The 16,150-nt window shown below is 42.1% G+C and overlaps 1 protein-coding gene across 1 annotated transcript in view; it reads right to left on the reverse strand.

Annotated features, from left to right (window-relative positions):
- Nucleotides 1-2,853: 2,853 nt before the first annotated feature.
- LAPTM4A (lysosomal protein transmembrane 4 alpha) overlaps nt 2,854-16,150 on the reverse strand; it is a 13,557-nt gene continuing 260 nt past the window's right edge. The window contains exons 2-7 of the mRNA XM_014956831.1: nt 9,550-9,670; nt 7,198-7,274; nt 6,950-7,072; nt 5,633-5,728; nt 4,162-4,260; nt 2,854-3,651 (exon numbers count right to left, since the gene is read on the reverse strand). Of these exons, the coding sequence (XP_014812317.1) occupies nt 3,577-3,651; nt 4,162-4,260; nt 5,633-5,728; nt 6,950-7,072; nt 7,198-7,274; nt 9,550-9,670 (591 nt within the window). The 3' untranslated portion in view covers nt 2,854-3,576. The remainder of the gene's footprint in view (nt 3,652-4,161; nt 4,261-5,632; nt 5,729-6,949; nt 7,073-7,197; nt 7,275-9,549; nt 9,671-16,150) is intronic.

Consider the following 16,150-nt stretch of genomic DNA (forward strand, 5'->3'; position numbering starts at 1 on the left):
ATTTAACTCCATTCACCACCACTCTCTGGGCCCAGCCCTCCAGCCAGTTTTTAACCCAGCAGAGGGTATTCCCATCCAAGCCATGGGCAGCCAGTTTCTCCAGGAGGATACTGTGGGAGACTGTATCAAAGGCTTTGCTGAAGTCCAGATAAACAACATCCACAGCCTTTCCTTCATCCAGCAAGCGGGTCACTTTGTCATAGAAGGAGATCAGGTTTGTCAAGCAGGACCTGCCCCTCGTGAACCCGTGCTGGCTGGGCCAGATCGCATGGGTGTCCTTCATGCGTTGCATGATGGCTCCCAGGATGATCTGTTCTATGATCTTCCCAGGCACCGAGGTCAGGCTGACAGGCCTGGAGTTCTCTGGATCATCCTTACGGCCCTTCTTGTGGATGGGCGTCACAATTGCCAGACGCCAGTCGGCCACGGTGGGGGCTGGGCTGGAGGCCCCGGCGGGAGCCGAGCTGAGCTTCGGGACCTCGCCTCACGGGGAAGGGCTGGGTTCACCCCCCCCCAGCCAGGGGAGCTGAAATACGGACCCTGCCTTTCCTCCCTCCGCGGGCATTAGTCCATCCAGGTCTGCTGGCTCGTCTCCAGGCGTTATTGTGATTGTCCCCCTGTACTCGGCACTGGTGAGGCCTCACCTCGAGTACACGGCGGGGGCTGGGCTGGTGGCCACAGCGGGGGCTGGGCTGAGCTTCGGGACCTCGCCTCACGGGGAAGGGCTGGGTTCACCCCCCCCCAGCCAGGGGAGCTGAAATACGGACCCTGCCTTTCCTCCCTCCGCGGGCATTAGTCCATCCAGGTCTGCTGGCTGCTGTCCAGGTGTAGAGAGGTGGGGGTCAGTCTCTTCTCCCAAGTCACAGGCGACAGGACGAGAGGAAATGGCCTCAAGTTGTGCCAGGGGAGGTTCAGGCTGGATATTAGGAAACATTTTTTCACTGAAAGAGTTATCAGGCATTGGAATGGGCTGCCCAGGGAGGTGGTTGAGGCACCATCCCTGGAGGTGTTCAAAAGACGGGTTGATGTAGTGCTGGGAGGTATGGTTTAGTGATGATGCTCCTTGTTTGTTGTGTGGGTGTCTATTTTTGTCAGTTAGGTTGACGGTTGGACAAGATGATCTTTAAGGTCCCTTCCAACCTAGAAGATTCTGTGATTGTTATCTCCAGGTTCCCCCATTGGTGAAGGATGGAAGGAAGAGGTCACAGCGCGATCACCAAGGCACAAGGAACTGCCCTCCCTGTTGGCATCCAGGTTCCCCCATTCGCGAAGGATGGAAGGAAGAGGTCACAGCACGATCACTAAGGCACAAGGAACTGCCCTCCCTGTTGGCAAACCAGACCCAGGGCGTTTTCTCTGGTCCCCGGCCTTGCAAAGCCAGCAGGATGCTGGGGGAGGCTGTGGCAAGCTCCAAGGGGAAGCCCAGTATAAGGCACCAGTCCACTAGATCTCCAGCACAGCCTTTCAGAAGACACCTTTACCGACCCCACAGTTGACACATTGGAGTGCAGGACCATCTATAGCTCTACACCTCCATAATGGGAAGGGGATGCCCCTGTAGAACAGAAACAAACCACCACATCCTCACACACCACCAGCAGTATGGTCTATTTCAGCAAGTACCATCTTGACTGCAAAGAGGAGGCCGCCATCACCACCACCACAGCCTGCAGATGGAATCAGGCTAGAGGACACACCACCCTTCATGCAGAGGAACCCCACAAAGGGGCCCGGTGTGGTGCAGTGGCTTTCACGACCTCAGGGGGCTGCAGCTCTGGGCACCAGCACATGCACACACCACCCAGATTTCAAGCAGTGCCTTCTGCTGCCAGATACAACTCACCCACCCCGTGGCTGGAGCTCTCTGCCCGTACCCAACACTCCCCGGTTCCTTTGGTGCCCACTGATGGTCAGAGAGCTAACGCAGGAGCAGTCTTTTGACTTCATTCTGTAACACACTGAACCTGGATCTCTCTTTGGGAGTCCAGCTCCAGTGCAGTTCCTCAAAACTTAGAAGCTGCTGAGATACCTGGTGTCTCTAGTGACTGGAAGGACAGGGCACCGCCACAAGGGTGGCACAGGGTGTTTTCAGACCACCACAGTTCACAGTCCTCTCGCAGAGGGCATCTTTGGTATGGAGAAAACTAAGGAACTATTACTGATAGCGTGGTGGTAACAGTGGGCATTTTCAAATGCATCGGGGCAGAAAGGAGGTACCTCCTTGAACAGACTGGAATAACCAACCACCAGTGCACTGCAGCAATCCCTTCTATCTTCCGAAGCAGAAAGCCATTTTTCATTTAGATGTATTAGCAGATCATTAAGTTATCTTTTACTTCTTTCTACACAGGAAGAACAGCAGGAAGTTGTTGTCTGTCGTTGGGGTTTTTGGTTGGTTGGTTTTTGGTGGTTTGTGTTTTGGTTTGTTTTTTTTTTCCAGAACACCATTTCTGAAGTGATGGCACATGTCCAACAACTTTGGCCATTTTCCAATGTAAATAATGTTGTCCTACTGGGCGTCTGTCCTGCTCTTAACGCCTGAGCTCCTCAGACATCAAATCTGCCCCCAGGGCTAGAAGCTTCCAGTACAATTCCCTTTTCCCAGCTTCAGTCTAAGGAGCAACCAGACAAGTAGAAGGCACCCGAGTACTTGAACTGGGAAGGCTGCAATACAAGCCGAGACATTAAAGGGAATCCGTGTTCTCCACCCACGGGAGGACTTTTGCTGAAGAACACAGATCAACCACTGAACAACCTGCAGGAAACCAGAGTTCACTCCACTGCACGTACATGGGACTACCTGCAGCACTGAAGCACTTCAACCCCAACAAACAGATGAACCAAAGCTACTGGTAAACATTTCATAAAAGATTTATTTAAGTATCATTTATCACAAAGAGGAAAATACGTATAAGATTAGAAGCATGCAACCATCTTCCACGTTTCTATTTATTTCTCTTGCATTCCCAGCACGCTGTAATACAACTCCTGTGCCACCTTCACTTCTTCCTGAAAAATATTACGTTTCAAGACATGGGATAACCGAGAAAAAAAACCAAACAAAACCACAATAAAAGGTAAGATAACGTATGAGAAAAGTGCAAAGTAAAAAAAGTCACGTATATACCACATTCAAACCCCTCCCTCTCCAAAAAACGGATAAAGGCAAACTGTCATTTTGCTGCACGATCAGATTGTCTTTATGAACTACTTTACAAAAAAATTAATATAAATTAAGGGCACGATCCTGCAGACACTTATAATTGTAGCTAACTTCAACCATAGATTGGCTCAGTTGGTATTATTAAAAGCCACAAGTTAGTCACACGCATAAGTTCTTGCAGTATAAGGCCCCAAGGCAGTAAAATGTTTAAGAGCATTAAGGAGAACAAAAATTAAAGCAAACAAAATCACTCCCAGATGTGTTTTGCTTAGTAAGTTTATATCAAACGTATTTTAAACAGAACAGTTTGCTCCTAAAGCCCTGAATATTTCTATTACTTAAGCAGTTTTGCAAGATTAAAAGACAAAACCCCCAGGAAGCTGGTACAGATGTTTATTAACATGAAAATTGCTTCAGGCAGGTATGTAGGGAGGTGGAGGTTCCTTCTCAGGCATCTTCACTGCCATTTCATAGGTGGGCAGAACATACTAGAAAGAAGACATTTTGAAGAGATTAATTTAGAAGGTTTTAAAAAGAAAGAAAAACACACACACACAAAAAAAAAAAAAGCCAGCACAAAACCATCCATGCCCCATCAGCAGCCTAATCCTCTGTTGCAGAGAAACATTTTTAAGAAGAACTCAGTGCTGTTTCTGGTCAGCTGGTGAGGAAGCAAAAGAAGGTGTGACAGCAGCTCAGTGCTCTGCTGAACCTAACCCCAGGGCACTCACTTCACCCCACTCTCTCTTGCTTTTGCAAAGCAGCAGGGAAGGTTTTGAGTGGGGCAACCAAAAAGCTTCCCTCCACTACAAGAAAAACATTCAAAGGCTTTTCTCTCCTATTTTACGCACTGTAAGAATGTAACTTAGAAATAACCCCAATCTGTCCAGTCTTTGTTTAGAAAGCTGGACAAAGCTTGTAAACATATATGAATACAGTGCTCTTCTACTTCAAAATTAAACAACGCTGGTTCCTTTCACCTCAAAAAGAAGTTTTACCTGTGGAGGAGCTTCAAAAGCAGGGTACACAGCTATCTCTGGCAAATTTCTGCTGGTGATGTATTTATAGCAGTTCCATACACAGTTAATTAGGTATGCCTGAAAGAAAAGAGATTGCTCTTTTTAAAGATCTCATATGCATTAGCAGATTCAGAAATTAGATACTGGATTGCATTCATATGACAAAAACGAAGCATAAATCAACTTAGTGGATACATATCTGAGGAATGGTTGCTATCTCACAGATTTAGCCACATACCTATTTTGTTCCCCATTTAGCTTTGCCACCAGAGTGACTCAGAGAGGATGAACCACCCAGGTTTTAGCAAAAGAATTCACAGATCCATTCAACTAATCTCTCTATCTGCCCCAGCAGTGCTAATCAAATTAATATGCTTCTGTGGATCTCAGTCCAGGCTCACCGGGAGGAAGAGGAGGAGAAGGAGAGACCAACAGCACAACCCCACTCATCCCTAAGTCAGCACTGCTACTTGTCCAACTACCAGTGGGAAGGAGAAGGGCACCAACACCCAACTGGGGCAGCAAGGAGAAAACAACGAAGTAGCCCGGTCTCTAAGTCAATATTAACTGCTGTAGAAAACTTATACTTTCATGATCTGATGAGGATTACACTTTTTTTTATTAGTAATCTGTATAACATTAACCTCTGAATTTTTCATTGGCAAGTTAGCATGTGGTCATACACAAAATACCAAATTACCCAATCGATACAAAAACATCATCTGTTGTATTAAGACTGCTACTCCCCACAGACATTCCTCTTGGAGAAAGCACAGAAAATGAGTAAAATACTTTTTCATTACTTCTTTTTTTTCCTAAATTCAATCTGAATGCAATAAAGGAATATTGTCATGGCCAATGTATGTTATCAACTCATTTCTCTAATACGCTTTGTCTGCACAAGTGTTTGTTATTCAAATGAATGCCTCGGTGTTTAGATCTTCAAAAGGAAAATAACTGGTAATATCACCCTTCAGCAGGAATAAAGATGCAGCTCGGAATTAACCTTTGTATTTCCTCCTTCCACCATCTTCCCTCCAAAACATGCACCCTGGTTTGTTAGGCACAGTGAGAGATTTTACAAGTTTTGTTTAGAGAATTTGTATGCAGCAACTCAATATTGTTTCATTACAAATATTAAGTTGATCTCCACATATGCAAAAAGATGGTATTTGAAAACTTTGTGCATTCCTACTTCCTACTCGGGAAGGGCAGAGCTGCATAAACACATCCCACTGCATACAAAGAAGTTGGTTGAAGACACCAGCACAGAAAATAGAAGACCTAAATCATCCCGTAATTGAACATCCTGACAATTCTGCTCAAAGTTCTTAACTCAGCATTAGGAAGTCAGCTGAGTTCTAAACTCAGCATTGAGAACTAACTTGGATTGATAGCATCTTAAGTATAGTAACTCATGAAACAGACATATGCTTAAGCTTTAACTTACCTTTAAAATGATAAATAAAGCAAAGAACACCAGCACAATAAACAGGAGACAGCTGGAGTCCAAGGCAAGGAGATCCTCTTTGTAAGGGAAATCCGGCTGGTTAATAAAAACAGGGGAGGGAGAGAAAGGGAGGAGATAAGCATGATCAGTGCACAGTCACAAACATATGACAGAAGGACATCCAAACTTCACACCAAATAAAACAAACTCTCAAACTACTCCCCCAGAAACAACAAAAAGTTCTGTTTCTCTCTAGTTTCTTCTTTATCCTCCCACAAAGCACAGCATTTATCCTGCCTCCGTCCTGCAAGAACAGGTGACTACCGACACAGAAGCCTTGTACTCTCTATGTCCCTACTCACTTCTTGCTAATGCTAATACAGATACCCATTACATTTCATTTTTAACACTGGCAACACAGCATTTGTAGTTATGATCCTCTATTTGATAGCTCTTTAATGACTTAATATTAATTACTTCCTGTCAATCCAGCCAGTAACATACACACACAGAGCAGAAAGGAAGAAAGTTGTCCCCAAACTTTAGACAAGTCAAAACAAAGAGTTTCTGCACATTTCTGACTCTTCTCTTTCCACGACCACAGTAACAAAGCCTCTCTCCAACACTGATCCATTTTTTTTTGTTTATCTCTGTTATAAAAGCACTTCTTTTAACATCTACTTGAACAGATCTAAACACCAGCCAGAAAGAGCCCGTGATCCCTGTTAACTGGCAGCATGTTCTATCCACTGAGTCTTCTCTCAGTTAAAAACAGGCAGTGTTAATGCCAACTCCATTTACAGGTTGCCTAGAAAGTATTGTTGCAAAATGAGAAAAGCCGTAAAGAACATAAAAAGGAAACCTCAGAATCTCAGATTCCATCCCATAATGCTGTAGGACCCTACATCATATTAAATCCTTTCCTGCACACTTTTTCCTCTCCCCTACCGAATGAAGATCTACACATTTTTCACCTGCAGCAGCAAACCTGCTACAGAACCACGTCGCTTAAAGGGTGAGGAACATCTTTGTTTTGAATGCAAATGGAGCAGAGACAGTTGAAAAGCAAGAACTCCCATCACAATCCTTTTTTTTGCTCTCCCTGGCTCTCCTTATTGGGAGACACAACACTTTTGGCCCTTCCACCTCCAATAAGGTCTCATTCTCCCAACCACCCCAGCAGTCATCCCCTACGGATGCTGCAGACCGAGTTCCTCTTTCATATGCACAGGAAGGTAACTGTAGGTCAGTCACTTACCCAATTAAACCAAAGTTTTCATTTCAAATGTAAAATATCAACTTGAGCTGAACACTTACCAACTGCTCCAGGTAATCCTTGATTTTGGGCAAGTAGGTTAGAGAACTGATGGCAACCAGACAACTGAGCACGAAGTCAAAGAGTTGGTAACAGAAAAATGGGATCAGCCAGCCGACACGGTGCTAAGAAAAAAAAAGAGCAGCAGCCTGTAAGGTATTTCATTTAAAAAAAAAACCAAAACAAAACAACAAAAAAACCCCAAATCCCAAGTAGCAAGTTTAAAACCATGTACTGTAAGCATACTTACAGCGATTGCACCGTACACCATCATTGCACTGATTGTGAACATGAGGAGGGAGATGGCAAATAGAACACAGGCATTTTCTGCATTAAAAGAAAAACAATAAGCATCAGTCATTATGAAGTTGTCACACTGCAGCTGACAGGTACACAAGCTCTATCCATTACTGTGATCTGTCTTCACTAAACTGTTTCATCTGTGCAGCAGCAGAATCGAGTAACTCAGAGCTCTCCTAATGGAAAAAGATTTGGTTCAAGAAAATCAGCAGGCGTTTGGAGAAATCCCTCTGCCTTAATCAAAAGGCCCCAATAGAGCTCCGACACACCAATTAGAAGCCTGACACAGTTTGATAGTAATGCAACATAATGATGCTGATTTGCTATATATGTCAGTGCTAAAAAGTATGCGGGTGATTAACTTTATAACTGGAAAGAATTTTAAGTGGAGCTAGCACAGCATCAACCTTTACACTTTAAAATGGTTTGATGATGCAATTCAGTCAGAGGCAGTGGGAGCAGCACTGCTCCTCCGGTAACACTACGGAAAACAGGGAATCACTGGGTGGAAGGTATCCCCTTATTTACAAGAAAAGGCAGTTGAACAGAAGCCAAATGGTAGCAGAATCCAGGACACTCATGGAAACTGAATGATAAAAGATGCTCCTTGTGCATCACAGTTACTGATGACAGCAGCACAGCTGCTTTCCTCAGGTCAGATTATACTTTCTCCTACAGCAAGCACAGTTTACATGTTTTAACACAGAGAAAGCAACCATCTTGAGAGTCTATAGAGGTGGTAAGCTAATGTTTTTAGCAATACTGAAGCCAAACTGTTGTGGTTCCCACTCTTGAAACGGATGCTGATGATCTGAGAATCGTAACTTTCTTGTCTGCAACTGATTTGACAAGATACACTGTAGAGGCACTTACCTGATTCAGAACAAGATAATAATATCTACATACACAGCTGGCATCAAGAAGGAGGCCCTCCCATGTCTGAAATTCACTGTGTTGATCAGAGAGCCCTAAGTGCTCAGCAATAACCAACAAGAGTGGTTTTCTTCTGAAGATTTGTTACAATTTCCACACGCACAATCAAAACTGCAGTATCTCTTCAATCAAAACTGCAGTATCTCTTCATGCACACAAAACCCTCCAGCCCATATTCCAACACAGAAACAAGAATCTCTAAATCAAAAGCATGAGACAGCCATCTTACATGAAAAAATGGAAAAAGAACCTTCAGAAGCATCTCTCGGTCATGTAAGCTTAAGGCTACCAAGTACACCAATGTTTGCTACCAAACATGACATTTTACAGCTATCTGCTGTAATTTTACTTAATACTTTGGCTTTATGAAGTATTTGGTCCTTGTTCCCACTCTCATTTCATTACTAACAAGTGGGAGTTACAGTTACAGGTCAGAACTGACAGATCCGACACTCAAGCCATGGATAACTAATACAGAGATCATTAAACAGAACTCTCAAAATCCAGATTTGTGCTGTACTATTTATCTTCGCTCCAGACTAGATCTGACCCTCCCTAAATTTTAGTGTAATGCAACAGACTTGGACAAGATACATAAGAAGTGCCACACTCCAACATATTTCTGCACATTTAAAAACAAGAAGACCAAAGCAGGTGTACAATTTCACATGCCATGCTACAGTCAGGAAACTTTGTCATTACAGACAAAAGTTTGACACTGATTACACTTGTACACATCACACTCTTCATCTGTAACAACAGAGTGGAAGTAGGTTTCATTCTGCTCGTGATGCTTTCTGTCTCTTCTGTTTCTTCTGCATGTCAAATTTCAAAGATAAATACTTTGGTTTCACTCAAGTACTTGTCATCCCAATTCTTGCCCTGTTCTCAGAAAAATGCCATGGTTTTCCCCTTAGTAAATGCCTACACAATAGCTATAAGCTTTTTCCTTATTTTGATGAGGATCACCAAAAATTAAAAAAAAAAATTATTTAAAAATTGTTTTCTGATTTTTGTTTTACCAACGCAGCAAAGATAGAAAATGTTTATGGAGAAAGCAAATTATAGGTGTACCACGCACACTTCAACAATCAAAGCATTAGAAGGCCAAGAAATCTTTAAAAATCTTATAGTTTAAGATGCTTAGGAGTTGTATGAAATAAAAAGTAATATTCCATATAAGTTTGTTGGTTTTTTTTTATTCTACTTGTAGAAGACCTCGATCCCAGAATAATTAAAGAGAAATTCAAAAAACAAGATAACCATATTTAAAAGCTATATGCATATATTGCACACTAGTGAAAGGCAAATACACTGTGATACTGCATGCTTTATTTTCTATCAGAGCAGAGCAGAGTTATACACCTACCAGCCATCCTCTCAGAAGCGTAGTAATTCCCGATGACTTCATACTGGATATCAACAGTGAGCACTATATTTCGATGAGTCACTTCTACTGTCAACAGGATGCCCATCAACAGGTTCACCACCTGAGAAAGAGCAGAGTTACCTAAAGGTTATTTATACTGCAGCAGCTATGATCTAAGGACACTGTAATATTTCAGTTAGATATAAACTTTGCTTTGCCTCTATGTGATAGGGGGAAAAAAAAGGAAAAAAAAAAGACCCAACTTACAATTATATGATTAAATTTCAAGTCGATTTAGTTAAACCACTACCAAAAAAACCCCAGGAGAACACTGGACACTTGTTAGTTTTAACAAATAACAACTAAATATCTTTGAAAATTAAGAGGATGGATAGGGTTTGCAAGGATTCAAATGACATAATTAAACTGCTGTATGATAAATGTACAGATTCATGAGCTGGAAAACTGGAAACAGTTAAAAGAGGCCAGGAAAAAAAGGTACAAGAACAGACACAGCGAGGAACATTTGGAAAGAGTTTCTGCTTTCCACAACAAATTGAAAGGCAGAATTAATTTAATGCACAAATAAGGTACTGCACCCAACTCTTTCAAACAGTGCTGGGAGCAAGCAATGTAAGGGGGTGCACGAGCACCGCACGGTAAATACTGAGCATGAGGGAAACTTCCACTAGAGCTCTAATCCTCAAATGTAGTTTTGCTGCTTGGCTTCTCCCAGGTTATAGCTTTAATACAAGCAGGGGAGAACCGGCTCCCTCCCCTTCCTAGCTCATTTCTTGAAGTCTCAGCAGTCCTTACCAGAAAGGTTACACACACACAGGTAAAGCTAAAGAAATCGCAAAGACTGAACCCCCAAATTTCTAAGCGTTCAGCACTGACTGTGTGCTTACCAGCCCTTCTCCTTACACCACCACTTAAGACTACTTCTGCTTCCCCATTTTGGTACATCGCAGAAATGCTTTCAGCAAGAGCTCAAAAAGTCAAAAGTAGTTTAAGCCTCTGCAAAATTGCCTTCACAGCATTTACAACCTACTCAAGATTTACAGGGGCATAGTTCCTTTCGCTAATATCTGGAGAGACGAGCCAAAGAAAAATCCTGTGGAACAAAAAAAGAAAAGCCATGATGGTATTTTCAAGCTGCAGTCGTTTTCCAATCAGTATTCAGCACGGCCACCACCACCAGCAGGATCTTTTACAATTAGCCTCAAAAGCAAAAAAAACAACTGGTTTGCAGTTTCTTGCAACTTGAGAGGATTTGCCAGATATGTCTTCATTTACTGGCCTGGTTCCAAGAGTCAATGATAGAACAGTGGCAAGTCTACACACCGTTACTGGCATTTTCAGTAAGGAAAAAAAAAAAAAAAAAGCTTTTGAACATTTAAAAGGAGTTTTAGCTTTAAAGGCTCACAGTTCCTACAAGCCTTCTTTTTTTTAAAGGGTTTTGTTGGGTTCTTTTTTTTTTCTTAGGGTTTAGAGGTGTCTTGATGATAAGGTTGCTTACACTTTCTACCAAAAAGAACCCTTCAGTGAAATCAAAGCTGATCGTTTTGTAGAAATGTTATCATGTCATCGTCTATTACACAAATTCCAGCTACTTTCAGCCACTTGCATCGCCCATTTTATGCCTTGGAACATAAAATATAGTAACTAGCACAGCTGACAGTAAAGAACTAAGTTTAGCCACCAATATTTTCAGCCTTGAAATGAGCATATTTTCCTCCTTGCAAGAGCTTCCCACGGGGCAAACTGTCAAGTTGCTCATCTGTCACTTTCTTAAGTCTTCTATTTTGCTTCACCATTGCTCAAATGTATAGAATACTATATTCTCTCACCACTCCTGTTTTGTCCTTCTCTCCTGTTTTTCTGCTTTCAATGTATTTTCAAGCCTATTTCCTCCTCTCTGTGACTGTACAGACGTATCAACATACACTTCAAAAACTAACTTCCTGCTCTATACTTGTTTGATAAAACCTCTGTCACGGTTCAGATCTCTGGCAGTTGAAACATTGATTTCTACTTCATAAAACACAAAGAGACTTACTGAATTATAGCTAAATCATTTATTGTTTATACACAGTCACCATTTTAACTTAAATAGTGACAAAGTTCAGGACAAAAGACAGTATTACTTCAACACTCAATTTAACTGCTGTGATAGGCTATCTGCCTCCAGATAAAGGGCAAGCAGCTCTTGAATTAATATAGAATATTGAGGAATTTGAATGCCCTGGAATTGCAAGACTGTGATCCTACATCTGTCACTTTATTTCCATACTTTCCATGGTCCTAATTTAGCATACAAAAGTCCTTAGTAATTTCACTAGTTACCGAGTGCAGTTCAAAGTATCAAGGCTTTCTCAATCTGAAATGGTATGCAAGGAAATTAGGAAATCAAAGAGACATTCAAAATCCAATCTATTAGGGTCAGCGAGGCAAAATAAAAATACCAACTCTAAAAAACAAAACAAACCAAAACACAACAACAAACTCAAAACCTCTGCCAGTTAACACCCCCAGGCTTCCAGTACTCCCATTAGTGCTATTTGTATCACAGCACTGAGCAATTCATCATTTTCAACATATGGATTTCAATTACGCGTCACCAATGAGTCTAAACGAGGAGTCCCTTAAAGCACAAAGCCAGAACTCTCACTACTACCACCCTTCTTTCACAGAAGTCTGATAACAGCAAGACCACAGGGCTTGGTTCAGCTTGATAGCCAATGTGACTGGCAGGGAAAGAACAGCCAGCAAGGCATTGTCAGAGCTTAACAGAATATACTCATGGCAAATAAAATCTATGTTCACAAATGGCCTACACGAAGGAGGAGTCAGAAAAACCATAGCAAAGGTAAATCTCAGTGTAACCTGAAGATTAAAACCACCCCACCCCCCCCCAAAAACCCACCAAGGCTGACAAGCCAGCACTCAGTGGATGGTGCATCATTCTCAGGTAACATCTCAGAAATCCCAGCAGTTCCCATCCTAGTCCTTTTTGTTAGGAAGTCAACAAATAATATTAAATGATTACAAAATGCCTGTTCAAATTTTTATTCAAAAGATGGTTCCATTAAAATTAAAAACTTAGTTTTATAGCAGTTTGAGAAGTGTATTTTACTCTTAAAATTGGGAAAACTGAGCTTAATGGAAGCTCAGTATAGCTTATATCAAATTTTAAAATCCAACAGCTTGTATTCAAGTAGAAAGTCAGCAGAAACATTAGCTCCCCATATGATTAGAACTCAAAAGACTGTGAGACTATAACAAGCATTAGCTTTTTAATTAGTGAGTTTTATCTCCATGGTATACATTTAATGCCTCATCATGCAATTGCTTCATCTCTCTGGAGGCCTGAACATGAAGTCTAGGTTTCCCCAAGCACTCTGAGTGACTCAAAGTCTCGGACGTAAATTAGAATTCCTACTTCTCATTTGCTTATTTCCTTTTATGAGTGGGAAAGAAGAGGGAAGCTGCCTTGCACTGCTACTCTTTCTCATCTTCCTCTCACTTTTCCAGCATTTTTCTTTAAACATGTTCCTGAAGAAACAAACCAAGACGGGGTTTTTGCTTTGTTTTTTTATTATACTGAAATAACAAAGCCCGAAAAATAGTAATTTTAGATAGGGTATTTCAGAGCTTCTAGCACTGTCAAGATTAGATAGAGACCAGTCACATTCCTTGGTTTCAGGAAGTCTTGTTTGGTGAACAGATGACTCCAGAGATCATCCTGACCCTCCTGTTAACCAGTAGCAATTGCATCATTCCGACTCCATGGCTGAAGTTTGCTGCCAGAAGGAAAACAGCCACTCCCTCCAAAACAATGCTCTTGCTTTTAGGCTGTTTACTGAACGCTGATCCGATTTTTCACCAGGGCAGTGTTCAATGCTTCCCGTTTCTGGAAAGCGCTGTGCCCAAGATGAAAGTTTACAGGAAGAAACAAACTTCAAAGCCCCCTCATTTGCGGGCATGGAGCTAGGAATGGGAGGTTTCTTTTTCCTTCCTACACAGAACAGTAGTGGGTGTTGCAGAGTAAACCAAACTCCATTAGTTGTGGAACTCAAGAATGAGTCCGCTAAAAATGTTCTTAACTCATCTTTTTGCAAATACAGTTTTATCTACTTATCAGAAAGAGCAGCCCCAGACAGACTGAAACGTGCTTAAAAGATGCCGTTTGAGCACAGCAGACATTTTAGAAGATAACGTCCTTGTTCTCTCCAGGCTCACAGAAGTCCACAACAAGGACAGGGATACAACTGTTCTAGTGAGGAGGTAAATTAATTAGATGCAAGATTTAAGAGTATACAAATAAGCAAGGAATAGGGAAATGCCTGAAGAAGTGGTTACATAAGAATAACGCACATGCATTAAATACCCCAAACTCTTATCTTACTAAAACATCTGGAGTAGATTGCTAAGAGACTCCATTTTCTGTTTGGTATCAAATTCCTTCAGGGCTGCACAGCACGAGAACACAGTGATCCAGCAAATACAAGCTGACCAAGATTTTCAGTAACACAAAGTTATTGTTGAACTAAGCCTTCTCCCCCACCAAAAATCCATCTCCCACGCAAAAAAAAAAAACCAACAACCAACCACAAAACTAAACAAACCAAACAAAAAAACCACCCACACTTAAGTTATTACTATTTGTCCCCCTGTAACTTACAAGCTCAGATTACTATATTGGTTTAGAAATACATCACAAGCTAGTATCTGAAAGACTGAAGTTAGTGATAGACTTAAATGGTGCATTAATTAACAAATCTAAACAACCTGATATATCCTAGGCCATCTATTTCATTTTTTTTAAAGTTAATTAGCAGAAGGATAAGTCTAATTTTCCCCTGTCCAAATTGTACTTTGACTTCAAAAGATAGGAAACATAGTTGAATTCTGCTTTAAAGCATTAGGCAAGACCAGTTAAGACTTCACGGTAAGACCTTATTTCAGCTCAGACAGCTAGCAGTTCTCAGACTTAAAAGAGTTATCGCCTTTTCCCAGCTGACAGCTGGGAAGAACTAGGTAAAAAATTTCAATGCATAATTTAACAAAGTGTTTGATACAGTTTATAGAAAAACACAGCGATGAAGTACTGTGCACGCACCCTACTACCCTGAACTCATCTCTGTTTTTCCCCTGAGCAGCCCGCAGCCACCCGTACCCGGAGCAGTTACACTTTGCCTCAGACACCACTCCACCACCCAAGCCATCAGCCCCATCAACCACCCGTGTGCTTTTCACCAGCCATAAGCACTTCAGGTATTTGCACAGATTCAGCCAGGCAGGTGCTGCATCCAGCCAACAAGATGAAACGGAAGCACAGCAAGAGAGGTAGAAGCTGGAAGTACCACCGAGTCTGTGGCCAGGGACAGCACCTCCCTGCCCAGCTCCTGGGTTTCTAGATACTCCTGCAAGCAGGAAACGAAAGTGGAGAAGGCAGGAAGGTGTGTTTGTTCCATAACAAGGATAAGCATCTCCTCACTGTTAACAATTTATGCTTTTACTTGGGGTACCAGAAGCGTACACTCATCTCCCTCTATTAGTATGGGATAAAACTTATGGAAAGTTTTGCAGGCTTTCAGAAGTCCGATGTTCAATACTGCAATGGACCTTACTTTTCTATTTTACATGAACAGTAGAACTTAATCAACACTAAGACATTATTTTTCCAATTTCCAAAGATCCCTTTCCTAGAGTTTTGTTACATTTCCCACCCCCTCACCTTGCTTTTTCTTCCATTCCTTTCTCCTGCCATTTTATTGTTTGCCTGTAGGTTTATTTCTTTTTTTGTCAATGGAAGGACCAAGATGAAAAAAAAAAAAAAAGATCTCCCTGTACTTTGCCAGAGCAAAATCTCAGAGAGAACTGACGATAAACCATAAACACTCCAAACCTAACCCAACACCTGTAAAAACAGTTTCTCTGCATGGCTCCTTCACATCAAGGCATGAGAATTCAGCATTCTCTATTTGAACGATCTGGGGAAGGGTGAAGGAGAATGCAGGCTTTGGCTACAGGAGAACAGAAAAGCTATGATGTAACGTTTTTAAACTACCCTCACATTTTTACTGCCCACAAGGGTAAAAGGAAGGAAAGATGAGGAAATCACTTAAGAAGAACTCAGTTCCCCTTTAAAGGAACTAAGAGAAGTTAAAGGTCCAGGCCTTAACTTGCTGATTCTGTTTTCACATTTCTACTTTACTTCAAAACTATCTTAATATTTCAGCTTCACCACTAAACTCTCCCTCGGAGAAAAAGCACCCACCCGTCAGAAAACAAGAGGTGTTCGGGAAACCAAACCCCTTTCCATCGCTCCCCAACCACTACGTCGAGAAGCACTTCCCTTCCTCTCAACCTCTCCAACAAGCAGAAGCCCTGCTCCTCCTGAAGACCCCCCACCTTCGCCCTATTCAGGGGAACTACCTCTTGCCACGCTGTCCTCGACAAACGTACCCCAAAATTCCAGCCCCCCCAAGCGTCAGCATCTCCAAGGACACCCCTTCAGTACTGTCTGAAACGTGTAAGAGGGCCCACTCCTCCAATTTAAGGAAGGGGACAGTCACAAACCATCCCCCCCCCCCGC

Source organism: Calidris pugnax, unplaced genomic scaffold (assembly GCF_001431845.1).
Source record: "Calidris pugnax isolate Ruff unplaced genomic scaffold, ASM143184v1 scaffold171, whole genome shotgun sequence".
Lineage (NCBI taxonomy): Eukaryota > Metazoa > Chordata > Aves > Charadriiformes > Scolopacidae > Calidris > Calidris pugnax.